This window comes from Rhamphochromis sp. 'chilingali', assembly GCF_963969265.1.
Source record: "Rhamphochromis sp. 'chilingali' genome assembly, chromosome: 4".
NCBI lineage: Eukaryota > Metazoa > Chordata > Actinopteri > Cichliformes > Cichlidae > Rhamphochromis > Rhamphochromis sp. 'chilingali'.
In genome coordinates, this window is record NC_137948.1 from 11974037 (window position 1) to 11995102 (window position 21066).

At 40.5% G+C, this 21066-nt stretch overlaps 1 protein-coding gene across 2 annotated transcripts in view; it reads left to right on the plus strand.

Moving 5' to 3' along the window:
• The window catches only part of LOC308396099 (adenylate cyclase 9), a 45851-nt gene that overhangs the window by 19930 nt on the left and 4855 nt on the right, over positions 1 to 21066 (plus strand). Inside the window, exons 3-11 of one of the 2 annotated variants that reach the window (XM_080881177.1) lie at positions 5425 to 5624; positions 8363 to 8470; positions 8674 to 8912; positions 9338 to 9440; positions 10520 to 10728; positions 11682 to 11841; positions 15117 to 15268; positions 18396 to 18425; positions 20546 to 20813. In XM_080881177.1, coding sequence (XP_080737303.1) covers positions 5425 to 5624; positions 8363 to 8470; positions 8674 to 8912; positions 9338 to 9440; positions 10520 to 10728; positions 11682 to 11841; positions 15117 to 15268; positions 18396 to 18425; positions 20546 to 20813 — 1469 coding nt within the window. The remainder of the gene's footprint in view (positions 1 to 5424; positions 5625 to 8362; positions 8471 to 8673; positions 8913 to 9337; positions 9441 to 10519; positions 10729 to 11681; positions 11842 to 15116; positions 15269 to 18395; positions 18426 to 20545; positions 20814 to 21066) is intronic. The other variant, XM_080881178.1, reaches the window with a different exon arrangement.

The window sequence follows — 21066 nt, forward strand, 5'->3', positions numbered from 1 at the left end:
ACTTTATGTGTCTCCCACATGGAGATGCTGCATATTTCCTGAATACGGTATACGCTAAGGAGGTAAGATATGCAAAAAAAATAAAGTTGTTTTTGTTTTTGGTTATTATAAATGTTATGTCATCTGGTCAGTTGTGTCATTTTTAAGTTAAAGTTGCGTGTTAATACAGCTGTAAAACTAAGAAACTTGTCATAAACAAGGCATAGCAGATAGCAAACTGAAAGTAGCTGTTGCTTTATGTGTCAACACTACTGTCATATGTGGTTAGTTTTGACATTGCGTGTTGCAAATATTTTCCTTGACCACACTGGTACATTTCGGCCTTCTCATTAGGATGTCCATTCATTCTTAAATAATTTTAGGGTCCAAACAAAAGCCACAAGGAGCTTAAGAGACACGTTATACTGTTACAAAACATAATTGAATTCATAAAGAAGCTAGTCCAGCTAATACAGGAGGAGATAACATCGGAGCTGCTAATGTAAAATCTCATTTGCTGTGTTGTGATTTATTTATTTGTGTGTTAGTTTATGATTTAGCAGTCTTTAGCAGGCTTTAACCTCAATAAGTGGGTTCAACGTGTGTTAAGGTCATCTAATGCAGATCTATTAAATAAAAAAAACAAACATTATGAAACGATGCATGGACAGATTGCGAAAGGATGAATAATAATAAAGTAATAATTATTGAAACCCACAGTTCGGTTTGTGTCCTTTTTTTAACCACAGGCCTGAACATTTGATCGCAATTAGAACATGAAGCGAAAACAAACTAGAATATTCTGATGTATTCCCAATATATTTACCAGTTCTGTTACCTGAATGATCTGAAAACATTGCAACACAGCTTCACATGGCTATCACGGAAGATGTAATCACGACGAGCTCTGAGTTGTTGCATCTCTGATGTGTGCACGCGTTTCTCTGTGCGTTTGTTCGTGCTTCGATAAATTGGAAGTTTGTGCAGAAAACAACAACAACTGGGTTTTATCCTACATGCAGTGCCAGCACGTCTTATCTTATCTGGCTCTATAATTTAAAAAAAATTTTTTTGAGTCTTGTAACATACATCAAATGTTGTTTGATGTTAATTGACAAAGAACAGACAACATTCTTGGGAGTTGGGGGGCGGGGGTGGTTGCTGGACAGATGTAATTTTCTGTTGCAGCAATGCACGCACAGAGTTTGAAATGTTTGTTATGAAAATCATTGACGATGGCTTAGTCTGGAAAAATGATATGCGAAAGGAGACTAAAGAGGAAGAAACTTTAAGATATCCTGCCACGTAATTTAGGTTGGTCAGGTTCTTAACTCTGTTAGATGTCTAGGTATATGGCTAAGTGTTTACAGCATGAGCATTGTGGTGTTTTTGTATGTGTGGTTGTAGTATGTGTAGCTGTCCCCAGCTGAACCCTTTCTGCTCCAGGCAGCTGGTCTGAATAAATCAATAAAGCCCGTTGAGCTGCATTGAGGCTTAGAGTACTGGTGTCAGTTTCTCCCAGAGTGCTGCCTTTACAGAGCCTGTAGAAGATCAATAGACAGACACGTAGTAGTGTGCTGCCCTTAGAAAGCAGTAGATACTCATACCTTTGAATCCATGCGCACAACTATCAACCTGCTGTGCACTTTACTGCTGGGAAACTTCATCTTTTCACTGTCTGTTATATCAAGCGTTTAACTCCCTCAAGGTTTGTTTTAGACTTTCAAGCACGCTGTTGACAACGTTTGAAATCTGAAATGGAAGAAGAAAAGGAATGTGGATTATGCCAGGCATTGTGAGGCTCAATGGCCTTCAAAATACTCTAGGTCGATTTCACCATCTTTACAATCTGTGTGCCGCTTGCTAGTGCCTGTTTTTGAGTTGTCCGTATCTTTGTCTGTAGCATGTCAGCATTTTTGTTATGAAGAAGGCATGTTGGAGTAAGAGGGAAATTCACAAAATAGATGTTTGTCTATCTAAACTCTTTAACTTAACCAGTTATTAACACTGGTGCAGTTCCTATTAATACAAGTGAAAATGTCTCCTACTTATAGATGCAGACGGAACACAAATTTTCAAAGTTTCCACCGAGACCACTCTTGTTTACCGGTTATGTAATCAGATTTACTGACTGGTTTCTCTGCCAATTCAGTACAGTTGGAGTTTTCTTGGTGTCAGACTGATGCATCTTAAGGAATTTCTTGGCTTCTCATCTATGAAAAATGAAAGTGTGCTACTAAGCTTGTGGGCCAACTGCCTCCAGAAGAGCTTTTAGCCTCATTGACATAGATTCTGGGCACAGGCTTTTAAAACCTCACTAGGGTGATGAATGATATGTTTCCAAAAGGCATTCCCTCATTTGGTGTTCTGATGCAAAGAGTGCTTTCTAGTATTGCAGTCAGAAATCTTCTTTAGTTGAGGTCAGGTTACGAAATGTTGATTGCGCAGTGCAAAGCATTTAATTCACATAATTTTAATCCACGAAACCATCAGTCATTGTGTTTCTTAATATTTTTTCCATTATTTGGTTCCGATTTAGGCTCGTTGTCTAAATGATCCATTTAAAACAATTACTTGGATATATTTCCTGATAATCTGCTGTAGCTGAAGTCCCACGTCACTGTTGTACAAATTATTCATACATAAAGTAACACCGATTCTTGTAGTTGAGTAGCACAGGGTGAGGACACTGACTGGTTCAAGGGCCCAAAATAAAGCACAGGACACTCGAATGATTAAATTAGTTTAACAGAATGATTTTTATGGTGATAAGAAGCTTAATAACAAGTTTTGGTGAAACTGCAACTCACATCTGTTGGTTCGAATCTCTAAATAGAGAATTTTTGCATCTTACAGTGGATTAAAACCCTATAAAGCTATTATACATCTAATAATAAAATTAGTTCAGCCAATACCGTTATCAGTTGGAAGTTTTCTTAGACTTTTATCGAAAGCAACAGGTTAGAAAAAGAAATTGATACCTAGGTATTAGTGTCAGTTGTACCAATACAGTATCTGTTACGGCCCCAGCTGGGCCTGCTGTGATTTTGACTCTGCGTGGGTGTGTCCACCGTCTCTCCCACCTTAGGTGCCACGCTTTTGTGCAGCTGACTCTACTCAGAAATTAGGCCAGAGTACTTAAGGCCAGAGAAAGGCGAGCTCTAGTACCAGAGAGTTTGTGCAGCTTGTGAACTGTGTGTGTGCGGCTTTTGTTTGCTGGCCAACTTCTGGGTTTCGTTTTTTTAAGAGTACTGGCTATCAGCTTGTCCGTCTCTTTCATTTTAATTATTTATAAATAAAAAACTTGAATAATTTAGCTTTACTTTACACCATCCCTTGGACTTTTTAGAGGAACGTAAAAATTTCGTATCCACATTTCGCTCCATTAGACTAATTTAATAAAAGTACAAAAACTGGAGAGAGTTGAGTTAACTCCCTGCAGGAGGACTGAAAGGGATGGAAATGTGTGTGTGTGTGTGTGTGTGTGTGTGTGTGTGTGTGTGTGTGTGTGTGTGTGTGTGTGTGTGTGTGTGTGTGTGTGTGTGTGTGTTTGATAATCTTCTGTAGCACACAGACCAACTTACAAACACTCCCACTCAGCATCAGACTGACGCACGAGCTTTCACATATAAACTGGATGCTCATCAGTCACACATATCAGACTGACACATGGTTACATATCTTCCTCTTTTTTCAGTTAAATGAAAACAGTACATTGGCATGCAGACAGATCACGAGGAATTTCATAGAACGAGCACTCAGATCTTTATTTCAGAACTCTTGAATTATGCTTTCGTTCCTCCCAAGTAGAGTAATTGACTGTACAATAGAGTATCTGTCAGAAATGTGATTTCTTAGGGCTGTACAGATTCTCCAGATCCACAGCTTGGTTCGTAGCTCAATTCTTAGGCCAGAATTACAGTTCATACCTCAGTTTTGTTTGTTTTGTTTTTTCAAGAACAAAACAGAAAAAAATCTAACATCTATTTTTATGACAGGGATTCATTACTTCATTACTGTGATGTATCCAGTTCAGTCTTCACCTGAAATGATTTTTGGAAACATTAAATCTTTACTACATGTGTATGAAGCATGCAAGCAAGTGTTTGCACATAGCACATGCATGAAGCTGCAGGGACCACAGAACCCCTGAAAAGGTCTCATACATAGCTGAGCTAGGCATGCGCTGATAATAATGTGTATTTGTCCTAAGAGCTCTTATCTTGCATACCTGGAATAGCACTTATGTAGAATAAATGATAGTTTATTGAAAACATATCTTTTTGCAGGCCATCAAGTTCAATTTTACTAGTAAATAGTTCACATTTTAATGATAGTAACTTCATCAGTCAGTTTACAGTAGAGAGCACACGACCTGTTATAGACCATGTCACTGTAACCCTTTAGATGCTCTTCCAGTCACCCCCCCTTGCTAATATGGTTAGCGTCTTTAGCTGTTTGAACAATGAGGCCAGTTAGCCAGGTTACTGTATGTTTGGACATGCTGATAGTAGCTGGCTATGGGCCATCTCTCTAATCCACTGTTTGTATATTTCCTTGTTGGCTCTTCAGCGAGGTGAATAGGCCTGAGCCGTGGGCTGATATGCAAACACAGTTTGTGAAACACCCAATATTGCATTACCGTTGGCTTGTCAGCATTTGTGTAAATCCACTAAGCATGGATCATGTGTGCTTGAAGAGTGTGTGTCTACACCTAGCCATGATTTTTACAAGTATAAAATTTCCTCCTCAAATGCCATTAATGGCTAACGGTCAGCGTTGTGCTGATCGGGGAAGGGAGGGTGTGTCCTTAGCGCTTCCTTGTTGTACCCACACACCTAAAACAGCTACAAATGACTTTTTTTCTGCCCTTTCATTATTAAATTAGTTTATTGACAAATCAGTTACAGACCTGCCTGAATCATCAGATTTTTGGTTACATCTAACAGTGGTTAACATTTAAAACCCAGGTGGATCATCTCAGTACATACCACCATAAAAATGACTTATGTCAGCAGTTCATATTCATATTCCTGAACATGACCATCTGTTTGTTCATAATGGCGAAAGAAATTTGCCCAGAGTCCATATTTTCAACATAATCCAGTCCTTTTTTATCAGCAACATGTGCAGTGGTGCCTCTCAGGGAAATAGACCCTAATTTAAAAGTTACTACACCATTTTAGTTGATTTTTTATATGTAAGTAAGAAAATTTGCTTTCTTTGGGAATTCAGAGGCACATGATGACTGGTCTTTACAAATTCTCGAGTAATAATTTAGCAATTGCAAGCCACTGCTGTTAGGATTGTGTTAAGTGACACCGCTTTGAAGAAATTATCATCGGTTGTGCTCTGCAATTCACTTCTTTTTAATCTCACTCAACCAGTAAAGTGAAAGTTATGCTACTCTCCTCTAAACTGCATTGCTTTTTGTTCTCTTGTTAGAACTGAAAACCTACCTGATATCAGGGAGGAAGCCGGATCATGATGTGCAGTGTGGCTGTTCTCAGATGGCACTGCCAGGCGAGGATTTTGAAGGAGTCAGCCGCTCCTCCTGTCCTCCGACCCACACACCAGACCTCATCCCTGGAGGGGCGAAAGCCGCTGAGCCTCTGCTGCCACACCAACCACCTGACCGGATTGGGGTAAGAGGACAACCACATATGAGGAACTCAAACTGGCATTGATGCTTGTTGTCCTTCTGATGAATGCCTCACTTAAAGCAGTGGCTCTTATACTTGTCATATCAAGAAATGGAGAATACTTCTCACTCTGCATTGTTTTAATCAGGCATTAACAATAAAAAGGATTCCCTTGGTCAAATCCTTTTTTTTCCAGCTCTGTGCCCCAGCAGTCAGAACCACTTGTCTATAGTAACATACAAAACTGAAGTACAGGCTGGGCCATTTATATGGATACACCGTAATAATATGGGCATGGTTGGTGATATTAAAGTCCTGTTTGTGGCACATTAGTATATGTGAGGGGCAAACTCCTCAAGATGGGTGGTGACCATGGTGGCCATTTAGAAGTCGGCCATCTTGGATACAACTTTTGTTTTTTCAATAGGAAGAGGGTCATGTGACACATCAAACTTATTGGTAATGTCACAAGAAAAACAATGGTGTGCTTGGTTTCAACGTAACTTTATTCTTTCATGAGTTATTTACAAGTTTCTGACCACTCATAAAATGTGTTCAATGTGCTGCCCATTGTGTTGGATTGTCAATGCAACCCTCTTCTCCCACTCTTCACACACTGATAGCAACACCGCAGGAGAAATGCCAGCACAGGCATCCAGTATCCGTAGTTTCAGGTGCTGCACATCTCGTATCTTCACACCATAGACAATGGCCTTCAGATGACCCCAAAGATAAAAGTCTAAGGGGGTCAGATCGGGAGACCTTGGGGGCTTTTCAACTGGCCCACGACGACCAATCCACTTTCCAGGAAACTGTTCATCTAGGAATGTTCGGACCTGGCACCCATAATGTGGTGGTGCACCATCTTGCTGGAAAAGCTCAGGGAACGTGCCAGCTTCAGTACATAAAGAGGGAAACACATCATCATGTAGCAATTTCAAATATCCAGTGGCCTTGAGGTTTCCATTGATGAAGAATGGACCCACTATCGTTGTACCCCATATACCACACCAAACCATCACTTTTGTTGCTCCAACAGTCTTGGAGGGATCCATCCAATGTGGGTTAGTGTCAGACCAATAGCGGTGGTTTTGTTTGTTAACTTCACCATTCACATAAAAGTTTGCCTCATCACTGAACAAAATCTTCTGCATGAACTGAGGGTCCTGCTCCAATTTTTGTTTTGCCCATTCTGCAAATTCTGTGCGCCGATCTGGGTCATCCTCGTTGAGATGCTGCAGTAGCTGGAGTTTGTAAGGGTGCCATTTGTGAGTAGCTAATATTGGCAGAAGGGATGTTCGACTAATGCCACTCTCCAGTGACATCCCATATGGAAAAGATATATATAAATCTTATAAAGTTTGCATCTGTCTTGTGTGAAACTTGTATGGAAAGCATACAAGAGTGAAAACAGATATAAGATCCCTTGAAAAATTATATAAATGAAACTTGTATGGTTTGGATACTTACTAAAACAATATATGAAAGTAATGAGAAAGTGGCCACTTTCATGAGTAAATCATGTAAGTTTTTACTATTTCTTTTCCATATGGGATGCGGCGAGTGCTATGCTGTGGGCTCTTGCTGAATGAAGCTAGGACAGCCACTGATGTTTCTTCATTAGTGACAGTTTTCTTGCATCCACATTTTGGCAAATCCAACACTGAACCAGTTTCACGAAACTTAGCAAGCAGTTTGCTAACTGTAGCATGGGAGATGGATGGTCTCGTAGGGTGTCTTGCATTGAAATCTGCTGCAATGACCTGGTTACTGCGTTCACCAGATATCAACACAATTTCGGTCCGCTCCTCACGTGTTAACCTCTTCGACATGTCAATGGCTGTGAACAAAGAGAAACTTGTAAATAACTCAGGAAAGAATAAAGTTACGTTGAAACCAAGCACACCATTGTTTTTCTTGTGACATTACCAGTAAGTGTGATGTGTCACATGACCTCTTCCTATTGAAAAAATAAAAGTTGTATCTAAGATGGCCGACTTCTAAATGGCCACCATGGTCACCACCCATCTCGAGGAGTTTCCCCCTCACATATACTAATGTGCCACAAACAGGACTTTAATATCACCAACCATTCCCATGTTATTACGATGTATCCATATAAATGGCCGACCCTGTACTTTTGGTGCATTATTGAACCAGTCAGTGATGAAGGGAAGCTCATTTTGAACAGGGGCGATCGTGGCTCAAGAGTTGGGAGTTCGCCTTGTAATCGGAAGGTTGCTGGTTCGAGCCCCGGCTTGGACAGTCTCGGTCGTTGTGTCCTTGGGCAAGACACTTCACCCGTTGCCTACTGGTGGTGGTCAGAGGGCCCGGTGGTGCCAGCGTCCAGCAGCCTCGCCTCTGTCAGTGCGCCCCAGGGTGGCTGTGGCTACAATGTAGCTTGCCATCACCAGTGTGTGAATGGGTGGATGACTGGATGTGTAAAGCGCTTTGGGGTCCTTAGGGACTAGTAAAGCGCTATACAAATACAGGCCATTTACCATTGTGTGACTCACACAGAGTTATTTTGTCTCGTATTCATTGCTAAGTCTTAATTATTAGGGGGATTTATTATAAAACTGAAACACTCCAGCTCATCATTTCACTTTTACTTAAACTTAAAACATACCAGTGCGCACAGCTCCATCATATATAATCTGATGCTGTTATTGCACAAGCCGCTTCTGTATGATATGTTTAATTTGTCAAAATCTCCCCCTGCTGTCTTTTTCTCTCTCCAGCCTCCCTGTGTGTTTCATAACACGGTCCTGTCTTCAGTGGCAGAGCAGGGTGATGATGTGGCTGTGCTGAATGGCTGCCAGGAAGAGCACAAGACTAGCAGTGCCAAGGTACAACACGCACACACGAGCAACGACAGCATCGGTGCACTTGTCAAGCACTCGATTAAGCATTTGTCTCTAAAGCTACTTGACAGTCATGCCCCGTGCTTATCGCTTTTTGTGTCCTTTCTTCTTTTTCACCTCCGTCGTCTCTCCTCTGGCTCTGGTCCCTCTGTCTTTGTCATCGCCTTTATCTCATCTACTCATCACAGTTTATCCCAGGTCACAGCCCCAGGGCAGTCAACGGCCTGCTGAGTCCACCGCTGGAGGAACCAGTGCGGGCCAGTCAGAGTTCTCTATGTGACACGGGAACTGGCACCAGTCTCGGCATGGCTGGGGGCACGGGGGCAGCAGGTACAGGCATGGATCACTCTGCCTTGATACAGTTGCGTGCCAAGAACTACAGACAGAAGAGCGACGCCCATTTCGTGGATGTTATAGGGGAGGACAGGTGAGCAAAGTGGTTAAAGGTGGAATTTATGATCTGATAAGGGTGACTAATTATGCACCCTTATCACTTTGGCATTGAATATGATGCCATGTTTTCATAATTTTCTAAAGGTTTATTAAAAATAAACCTTTGTACTGAGGGCTCGCCTCGCCAGATCACAGAGATAAACGCATAAACTCCACACACAGAGTTCTCAGGATGCTCTTAAAGATGAAATGCAAACATCGTATGATTACTTGAGGACTCAAGGGTTTAATGCTAATGTCGGAGCAGTTGTTTCAGACTTACAGTTTGTTTGTTTTGTCCTGAATCACCAGATGAGTTGTTACAGTTGTTGCATTTTTTTCGCACAATAAAATAATAAGTGAACCATTTGACTTTTTCTGACCTTTTGTCGTATTTTTTTTCCTTACTCTGATCCCCAGTCTAATGAAGGATTACTTTTTCAAACCACCCATCAATAAGATCAGTCTTAACTTTCTAAAGAGCCCTCTGGAAAAAGCCTATCGGAGCAGCTACAAGGAAGAGGTACACACAAGTACACAAACACATTTTTCTACTCAACTGTTTGATGATCCTACCAGCGATTGTGATTTTAACACTCTTCGCTGATTAACTTGAGGCTTAACTAAAAATAGCACTCAGCAGAAGAGAGGGCTTCCTACGTGGATAAGAAAAAAAGAACCACCCAAAAACCTGAACTGTTAAAAAGCAGAAGGCAATAAGGAGACGAATGACAAACAGTAGTGTCCTAATGCATCTTTTGAATCTGAGGCAGAGCGTTTGATTCTCTCTGTGTCACTGCGTGCTTGTCTCTTTGACCGATGGGGTGGAGTTGTTGTAAGTTTTTCCTTGTACCCCTCTTGTTTCCGAAATTTTATACCACATGCTCTCTCACACAGGCACACACACACAGGACCAGTTCCAGTTAGCCTGCATTGACCTCAAAGTCTTGTAGCCACCTGGTGTTAAACCAGTGTTACTACAAAAAAACAAAAACCCCACAACACTAGGATCACTTCACGCAAAATGTCTACAGTATGTGATCATAAGAGTTTGCACATGACTATGACTTTTGGGTTTAGCTGTGAAAATATATTCAGTATGTAAACATTTATATAATATTTATTATTTGCTAAAGCAGCACAAGTTTTAGTTTGTGCATTCGTGTCTAGAAAGAATTGTTAAACGATTGGAAGAATTCAGGGGATTTTTGCATTTGTAAAAAAGCTTCTATTTGTCGCTTTTACTGTCGTTTTGCACCCCCCCTTTAAGGATGAAAATAGGATTTAGTTGGGGGGTTTTAACACCCACTGAAGAAGTGTGATTAATTTAAAAATAATCTGGCAGTTTACAGAAGGCAGTAACATTTTTTTAAGTTAAATCAGATTAGGAAACCACGTAAAAACAACGCAGATCTGGATACGACTGCTAAAAAAAGGTAAAATAAATATTTTGGAGGTTTCATTGTGTCTGTACTTTGTTTTGCATTTAGATTTACACATTTTAGACCTGATTGTAAAACATCCATACATTTATGTGTGCATTGCAAGGTGTGGGTGTAGTTTCTGTAAAAATGAGCAATTGCAATTACTCTTCCCATTTAGGTCAGAAACATGGTTCGGGTGCAGACGTTTGCAAGCACTACCTTCAGCTCCTTATTGGATGTCCTCCTCAGCTGTTTTGTCTTCCTGGCCCTCACCCTGGCCTGCTTTCTTCCACCTCTCATGAGCTCATCCACTCTGGCTACCGCTGCCCTGGCCTTGGCTCCCCTGGCTGGTCTGTTTGAGCTGGCCTCCTTGGTGCTCTCCATACGGTGAGGATGTTTAGGCAGCTGATGCAGATGGAGAGTGTTTGTGGGTGTTAGTGAGTGTGCACACATGTTGTATATCAAAAATGTTTTGACCGATATGCCAATAAAAACATTTGTATAACATATTTTATAACGTAACACATTCATTGTCTCAACATTTGACCTTTTTACAAAACAATGACAAGGCCTCAGTGTTTTCCCCAGATTTTATTTTTCCTGGCGGGATAGCGAAATCGCTCAAGTGTTATTTATACCGTTGCTCTCGGTGCGGTTCCAGCTGGGCGTAAGAATACGCAATTGTTTGTTTTCAAGTCGAGTGCTGTCACAGTCGAATAAAAATCTGTATCTCTTGGGCTTCAGTGCCACGGAACTGAAACTACTGATAGACCAACATGCAGGACTGTGACTTTCCACTGAGACTAGCATGAATTGTTTTACACTGTTTTATGTTTTATTTGGCTTCCACACCACGGATAAATTTCCCCAGTCAATTACTGGCTTAGAAACCGGCACAATGACAAACTCATACCAGGCTAAAAGAGAAAAAAACAACAACTTATCCTTGGATTTTCCAATACTCTGAGTAGTGCTCGGGATGTGTTTTCTTGTGGTACTTACTTTAATGACTGTGCATGGAGAGTATTTAAAGATTAATTAATTTTCACTTATTGTCTTGCCTAAATGGGCAATAAATCTTCATCTTCTTGCTGTGACTTGGACAGTGTTATTGTTTTAATAATGTATCATAATTAAGGGTAATGAGAATCTGCTGCAGTTTTTTCCCAGACTGAGCAAGGATTGAGGAAGTTAGAGGAGAAGAGGCGGCGTGTTTTTCTCTACTTTATTTTCTGTCTAACTTTGATATTTTTCAGTTATGGGTTAAAGTTTTTGTTCATTCTGATTTTCATTAAGACAATAAATGATTCCCCCTTCTCTTCTCCACTCCTCTCGTGCAGCATGGCCTTCTACTTGGAGGAGGTGATGAGCTGTACTCACTCCCTCCTCCTGGTAGTTTCTGGCTGGGTCTCTCGTCACGTGATCGGCGCCGTGTTGGTCTCTCTCCCTGCCATCTCTGTCTTGTCCCACCTCACTTCAGGCGTCCAGCCGGAACCTCAGGTAAACACTAAAATTAAACTCTTGAACAAAACTTCTTAAACATCCCAAATATCTTTTGGTTCACAGCCTCAAAATATTTCACACATTTCTCATCTGAAAGTATCTCAAGGAGAAGTTTAAAGTAAAAATGTAACCCTACTAAACTTGCACCGTCATAGTTGCTGCTTCTTGGTATCATTCAGAGAGATTGCAGTTGACGCTGCTGCCAGGACTACTACTAAAGATGCCATGCTGGGACTAATAGTACTTGTATTGCTGCTGATTTAACTGCAACTACTGTGCCTCTGTTGTCCCTGCTTTTGGAAGTATCCTTTGTAGCTGTAATGGTTTACTCTGACTGTTATCTCTAAGCTGATTTGAAACTCATCATGGTCTAAAACAGCTCATTAGCTGGTGTTAACCCGTTATAGGACCACTAGAATGAACACGCATGGATTTTGGCACCAGAAATGTCGACTTTTCTTCTTTGAGTCCTGCATGTGTGAAGATTGAGTTGCGCTTGTTTTGCGGTGTTTTAAGTCAAGTGCATTTCCAGCTCTGTATACGTACGAGTCTCGTATTTCATGTTGGAGCCAACGGCTGCTTGCAAGATGTGCATTGGTTTCATATCTTGTTTTTCCAACACCTGATGTCTTTATCCATTTCTCTCCCACCCTGCTCACTCTCTCGCCTCAGCTCTCGCCATCGCTTCAGGGCTCGCAGATCAAAGCGACAGTCTCAGGGAGAGTTGCTAATTAGACATGCAGTTTTCTGGACTTTAATGCCTTTGAAGATGTTAAGGCCCAATAACAGTGCTGAGTGAGGGTTGTGGGGTGTTAGGGTGGGGTGGAAGGGCATGACAGGGAGAGGGGAGGACATGTGTAGTGATGAGCTGGGAAAAGATCTTATCTTGTCAATGTAATCGTTAACACAGCGTGAAAATGTCCCCAAATTCATTTTGCTGTCTGCATGTTTTTGCATGAAAAGAGCTCTGCGTGATTCTAAGAGCCTAAATCACTATGTTTTAGACTTTTACAAATCACATTATATTTCATTTATGTTGCTTTTGAAATTCAGGCTTAGACCATTAAGACATTTCCGCAAAACTATGACAAAAAAGCTCACTTTATTGGGTCAAGGATCCCTTTACAAAGCTAAACCTTATGGACAAAAGTACTGGGCCACACCTCCTAATCACTGGCTTCAGCTATTTCAGGCCCATTACCACAGGTGTAGAAAATCAAGCCCCCTGGCCATGTAACCTGCTTTGGCAAACATTTGTGAAAGACTGTGCTGCTGTGAAAAGCTCCCTGAATTCAAGCGTGGCACTGTAATAGCATGCTGCTGTTGCAACAAGTCAGTTTGTGAAATTTATGTCCTCTTAGATATTATATTATGAACTTTAAGTGGTATTATTATTGTGAAGTGGAAGTGTTTAGGAACCACAGCAACTCAGCCATGAAGTGGCAGACCATGTAAAGTTGAAGAGCAGGGTTGCTGAGTGCTGCAGACTTATCAACATCAGCACAAAAACTGTGTGCCGGGAGTTTCACTGCATGCGTTTCCATGGCTGTTCAGCTACATGCAGGCTTTACAGCACCAAGTGGCATAAAGAAAGCCACCACTGGACTCCTGAGCAGTGGAAACATGTTCTGTAGGGTGACAAATCATGCTTCTCTATCTGGCACTCTGTCTGACGAGTGAGTCTGGAACGTTCCAGCGAAGGGGACTCTTAATGCCTCAGCTTACCAACACATTTTGGACTGTGCTTAGGTTTTCTCTTCCAGCATGACTCTGCTTTAGTGTAGATGGCCCAACACTTGCTCACGTGGTGGATTTCAATTTGAGATTGAATACACTACAGTTTGTTCAGTGCTAAATCTTCAACATTGGTGAAAAACTCATTTTGACAGCATTGTTTTGAAATCCATCCAGTTATTTTCATGCTATATATAGAAGTAATCCCTTCAAGCCAAAGTGCAGGTTTCAGACTGCACTAAACACTGTTGTAGACAGTTTTTACCCCTCAATCTTAAAAGGTTCATGGGTTCATTCACAAACTTGGGTATCAACAGTAACAATAGTTACTGTTGATACCCAAGTTTGTGAATATGACAACTCAAGGTTGAGGTGATGTAGGATTTTTAAATTCATCCCTTGGGTGGACCTACTAAAAATCTCAAACAAGTTTGAATCTCAAGGACCCTGACCTAGAGTTCAAGACCAGAGTCAACTTTTCTCAAAATCGCCTGGGATTTTCAAATTAAGGTGCATCTACCAGGAAGCTTTTTTAAATTTTATTTTAAAATTTTTCCTGCTCTTGGCTCTATAAGAAGTCAGTGACAGAGGATATTCCTAATAATGCCACCTTAGGCTGGGAATGCAGCAGCACCACAGCTCCATCCGCCTGCTGTTCTAATCGTTTGCAAGGACCAGCCAATGAGAACAAAGCTAGTTTAAAGGAAGAGGTGCTAAAAAAAACCTTGCTTCACAATGTGCATGAAGTGAGGTGTCGCACCACAGCCCAGGTTAAGATGAATAAGGATCATTTTGAAATCAGAATCATGCAAAGATACTATAGTAAGGTCCAAGAACAAAGTACGGAGAAAATTGGAAATGAGCAAAATAGAATCCCTTTGATTGTCGTAAAGGTCTATTTGTGACAATAAACAAATAAAATGATTCATTAATTTAAAAAAAATGTTCCATGAAATTATAGAGCTAGTCCTGAAAACTGAAAGTGTGTGTGCACTTATTCCCTGAATTGCTCTTGACATTTTAGGATATAATATTGCAGTTTTGCTGACACAATCCAGGGAAATACCAAGGAAATGGCAACAAGAACTGTAGAGAAAAACGTTTGCCGTGGGGGAAATGGGAAGCTAATTAATTCAATTTTATTTATGTAGCAATAATTCACAAGGGTAATCATCTTAAGGCACTTTCTGGTTGCAGTTATCTGAACTGAACTGTAGTACTTTGATCCAAAAACCTTCAAGCTTTTATCATATTTTATTCAATAAGCCTATGGATTGTCTTTGGGCTACAACATGCTGGCTTTGGCTCTGGTGGTGAAAGATGTAGTATGATGCACTTGTGTTACACAACATAACCACTAAGTGCTTAAACAGAAAACCTGGATTTTACAGCTGAGGAGTAGCCAGTATTACATCATTACATCACTACGTGCTTAGTAGGTGTTTTTATAGCACACGCTTCAGTTGAATGTGCAAGAATTCTTTGTTGCTGTTGTATTTGCTAAGACATTCGAATAACTAGCTTTTGTTTTTCCTCAGGTGACCGCGTTCCTGTGCTGTGCCACCATCCTGGCCATCATCCAGTTTTGTAACTTCTGTCAGCTGAGTTTCTGGATGCGCTCAATCCTAGCCACTGCTACAGGGGTTGCTTTGCTGCTGCTGCTGTTGTGCAGTCCTCTGGCTGGGGAAAGGTGAGACGCTAACTGCACATACACACAAACACTAAGTGCAGGGTACTCTGTGGGATGCTATCATGAATCCCTATAAAAGACTTAAGTAGTCAAGGTTAGAGTAGGGTAGAGCAGTGATTTCTAGCCAGCCCTTATTGTAAAACAAATTTGCACCTTTTGTGTTTAGTCTGTAGATCTCTGCATATATTCACTACATATAATCCTCAATGTACAATGTACTGACTGAAATGGCACAGTGTAAGTGGAGGTATTCCACATTTTCTCTCCAGAAACAGCAGTTCAGATCGGTGAGAGTCAGCGGGAGAATAATCAATGTGTTTTGATAGAAAAGGGAGAAGTCTTCTGTTAGAAACCGATGGAGACTTTTGCGGAGGGGAGAGCGGAGAGCTCGGGTGAAGTGTAGGAGTCATCCAGAGATTATTCAAGCATTATTCAGCTTTATTTCAAACACGGCACCTGTGTATAACAGCTAGTGCTGGGCGATATGGAAAAAATATTTATCACGATATGAATTATTTTATATCACGATGACGATATATATCACGATATACCACCTGACCCGTGGTCATCTGGAAAGTACGCAGTCTGTAAACAGCGAGCGCAGAGGGTGCAGTCTTCGTTAATGACATGGATGGTTACGCTCATGTAGGGCTGCGTATCTCTGCTCGTCCATAGGTCAGTCGTCAAGGCATAATGCACGACACTGCAAACATCCGTCTCTACTTTGGCCCGGCATGCGTCATATAAGCGAGGCAACTCGACTTATAAGGACTTTGATGAGGTCACGAAAGCTGTCCTTCTCAACTACATAAACAGGGGCCATGCCTTTACAAATGTAACACGAGACGGCTCCTGTGATTTGTTTATGGCGCTGGGACGTTTTCTTATAAGGGCCTTGTGTGAAAGACTGCTGTATCTTTGGCTAGCTATAGTTTTTCTTTTCCCAACTTGCTCCTGTCGTTCCACAACTTGGTTTAGCTCGGATTTTCTGGATTCTTGAGCATTCTTTTTCGTGGACCTTCTGTAGGTGATAGGAGAGATTTGTTGTGTTGCCATCGGGTGCAGGAATAGTTTTATAGTATAGCTTGCAAATGGGCGTCTTCTGCTCCGTGTTGGTGCTGTTGAACCCAAAATGTAACCAAATCACAGATGTACCCCCTCTTTTCGGTAAAAGTGCTTCCTCTTGGGCTGCCTGTGTAGCTGTTTCTGCCTGTTGCATGTCCGGGCATGAAACTGCAACCTGTCGCACGTCCATCGTTTTGAGTTACCGTAAAGCATGTCGCAAATCCGGGTGCACGTAAAGCAGCACCATGTCGCAAAACCACAAGACGGAGTTTCTTTGCGAAAAATATCATTTTTTCATACTTTATTTTCTCTTGCATAAAGTTAAGAGTATGTATAGTGAGAAGACAACACTAATATATTTGCCACAGGCTTTTTAATGGTATATTTCATGTAATAATTTATAAAATTAGGTTAGAAATGATAGAAATGATAGAAGACAAATGGCACAATAGACACTTTTCTATCATCGACACGATATATATTGTCATATCGCCCAGCACTAATAACAGCTGACCTGCAGGATGTAGAGAAGAGCATAAAAGGTTATTTGCAATCCACCCTTAATGAAGCTACTGCAGCTGTGCCTCATCTGTAAATGCACACATTGCTCTTGCTTTTTTCTGCATGCTTCCAATCCGAGTCGCATTAATAGCTGCACATTTCATTATATTATGTGATTGATCTGATGGAGAGGAGGGAAAAAAGCAAAATACATGAGGGAGTTTGTGACATTGTGGGCATCTGTGTATGCAGAGAGACACCGCAGAGGCTTTTGTGCTCCATTATGAACTGATCTCAGTGTACAGGATTAAAAATCTACGGCGCAAACTGCTCTGCTCGCTGTAAAAACGTAACTTTGCTGCCTTTAAAACATCCATAGCATGCATGCATTTTGTATTTGCAGTGAGATGACTTCTTCTCAGTTTCAATAAAATGCCACTATTACAGAGGACCAGAAAGATGTGGGACTCAGATCTAAACATTCAGGACAAACGCTCAGTAAAGAGCTACAGGAGCGAGCCAAAGTTTTACATGGCGCTTCCATGCCAACCATTCTCTCGTGCCAATTATCACTCCGATAATATCTCCCCCTGGCATTCCAAATTAACACTTTGAGCTGCAACTATCACCTCCACACCAGGCACAAAAGAAGGCAGGCTTTTTCCTTTCTTTGTTTTTTTTTTTAGCACTTTATTGCAGTTAATTGCCTCCTGCTGACCTTTTTAAATAGCATTTGTATTGTTAATTTTAAATGCACTCACCTGCAAAATTTGCACTTTGGGAAAAAACAAAAACAAACAAACCATCATGTAACCAATAGAACTACAAAAATTATTGCAATTATTGCTTTTTAGTCTCAAAATTAACACTGAACTTCTTTAGTACATAATAATAATTCCTTTTTTTAATGCTAAAGAAAGAGGTTTGCATTGGTGCACTAGAGTCTGCCCGGTTTGTTTGTGGCTCAGATTTCAATTGGTAGTTTTTAAGCACGCTACCTGTAGCAGATTCTGCAACAGAAATAAGAATATCTACATCATATGCAGGAATTCAAATATCACTCAAGATCCAGTGAAGCAGTTCATCAGGAAAAATGTCTTTCCTCAGAATAATTTATAATTCATTTGTTTTGTGAGCTCAAGTACATTTGCTTTCTTTCTGGAAAGGCTGTGATCAGCTGGCCTGTGATGATGCTATAGAGTTTGGGATTTTTAACCACCCATCTACTATTTTGAAAATAAGTTAGCATATCGCTAGTTCGCCAAATAATGATGGGGTGATGTTACTTTTTGATTTCTTGAGTATCTTCCTGGCATCAGCTAGAAGGAACCCCATACTATAGCAAATGAAACATGATCCTGCTTGATATTGTGGTGCATTAAGCCACCTATCGTATTTAATTACTCTGTAATTGAAGATATCGAAACACCATTTTGGCTTGTTCTGCCCACTTTAACCCCTGATTATATGCTGTCATGCATGCGTATTGTTTGTGTTTGTGTGCATGTGTGTGACTGCTCCTGACTGGTCTTCTGACTGACACCACTCTTGTGTCTTTCAGCTCGAGTAATAACAGCTTACCAGTTCAAGGGTGAGTGTCTCCGTGGAAACAGAGGGGTTTGATTGATGACTGACATTTGAAGGGTTAACAGGAGTGACTGCTTTTTTTTCTCTACTCATAACTACAGCTCTCTCTAGCTTTAACCTATGCTCACACGGTCATGCTTTTTATTCTCCTATCCATCTCTCTCTCTTCCTCTGTTTTCCTCTTTGTGTGCTGCAGTAATAATGCCTGCAAATGCCAATAGTGGTGGAAATGACTCATGCAGCTCATGCTGGCTTAAATCTTGTATGAGGGCTACAACTAAGCCTTAATCAAGGCCGCAGTAGAAAAAAATGAAAGTAGAGAACTGTTTCTTTGTATTCTTTGGTCTTTGTTGGCTCCTTTTCTGGGCATTCACGATACACCTGTTTATATTACAGTTGGATATGTAAACTTCAACATTGCATTTTTTATTTTAGTTTTATCAGGGGAATTACAAAAACAAACTGAAACAGAGAAATTCTCCGTAATTTTTTCTCTCTCCTTCAGTGATGGATAAGTGTGGGCCACAGCCTTTTACTGTGGTTACACTGAATGCCTAAAGTATGCATTTTACTTCTATTATAATCAATGGAAGTGGCTACACCAGACATGAGAGTATGTGGCACGGAGATCATCTTCTTCTTTTTTTTTTTAATCTTTGTGTGAGATGCATGCAGTTATTGTATACAGACATGGGTCATAAAGCGTTGGTATGTTTTATGCAAGAAAAACTTCAGCATCCACCTTTGCCAGTAGCCCAGCAGCTGGTGGTTACTTAGCAACTTAACATTAAAAAAGTCTGGGGATGTGGGGATAGAAACACCTCTAGACCGTTGTTAGGTCAGCTATTTTGAAGTTTTATGCAAATTCACTTTAATTTACATTTTCATCAGGACATAAAACTGCATGTATAGAATCACCAGTCAAATCTGAGTTAAAAAGATGAAAAAAATGTTAAAAAATGTATATGACTTTGCCCAAAAATAAGGTTTTAAAAAGCATTTTCCCCAGGATATTATAGTTAATAGTTATGCACTTACTGGCCACTTTATTGGGTATACTTTGATAGTACTAGCTTGGATAAAGGGATGGGCACAGTCAGCAAAAATAATAGGTAGGCTGTGGCATTTAAACAGTGCTAAACTTGTACCGTGTGAAGAAGAGCTCCCCACACCATTACACCAACAATCTGAATGTTGCAGCAGAAATTGAGACTCATAGGAAGGCAAAGCTGAAAACAAAGCACCTCTTGTTTTGCCTGTTACTCACATAGCCCTATGCAAAACAATCTCTGCAGGTGTGGTTACTTAAAACAAATACTGTGCTGCACACCTGCTTTACAAACTGTTCCCATGCGTTATACATTCAATGTATTCACAGAGTTTGTGTAAGATATGACACAGATCACACACAAGAAATTTTTTCCCTCATTCTTTCGTCTTGATAAAATAACTGAATTTCAATTGTACATCAGAACATCTCGACATCATCAGTTCACATGTTCTGCATTGAGGTGATGATGATAAATAACCCCTCAAATAATATTACATTGAGGATAACTTTTCTTATTCTAGTGCTAATTACAGTTTTTAGCTAAAGTGCATTATCAGATCAAATTTACCAGGCATAACTCCTTGAATTTTCTTATCTGTCACATAAATCCATAAAGTGATTGGATGAAAATCACTTTCAATCAGCCTTCATCTTCTTTAACTCAAGTCTAGTTTCTAAATCTTCCAGAATTAATTAAACTGCAGATAAACAGTGGTTGGGAAGTTATAACTGGCTGCTCTGCAATAAATCAGAATTTTAGTGCAAGTCCAAAATTATACTCTTGCTCTTTGGCAACGTTTGGACTCTTAGATTCTTAAATCAAATTTGATTAAGGCTAAACCAAAATTTCCCAGCATTACTGCACATTATCTGGATTAAGCACATGTAACTTAAAAACTGGGCTAAGAACTGCAAGATATATGTTAAAACTTTATTAAGATGCTATGTCGTAGATTCTCCAAGAAATGGCTGCAGAAATCGCCTTACCATCTTTTGTCTTTCAATTCTCATCTGATCATTTCTCCCATATGTCCCTCATTCTTTTCTGATTCTCCCATCATTTTCTTCCACAGACCAAACACCTCAACATTGATTGACGGCAGTTCAGAAAATGGTCCTAAGATGTTTTCTGACCTTTTGATCTCAGAGGCCATCCTGGCCTTCTTCTTGCTTCTTCTCCTGGTGTGGTTCCTCAACCGCGAGTTTGAGATCAGCTACCGTCTCCATTACCATGGCAACGTCGAGGCTGACAAGCACCGCACCAAGATCCAGATGATGCGAGATCAGGCTGAGTGGTTACTCGGCAACATCATCCCCATCCATGTCGCTGACCAGCTCAAGGTTTTGTTGCCATTTAAATGAACTATTAAACTTGAACTTAATCCTCTAAATACTGATCAATAAATAAACATTTTCTTGTTTTTTATTCTTTGTAATCAACCATTATTAAGCAAATTCTGGCTAAATACAGCAGTAGTAGTTTTATCAGTTAATGAGCAAAAAATGGCAGTTGTGTTCATTTACAATGAAATCTAAATTCACCCTGAATCTCATGTATACACACGTTCAAACTATTGACTACAGTTGAAGATAG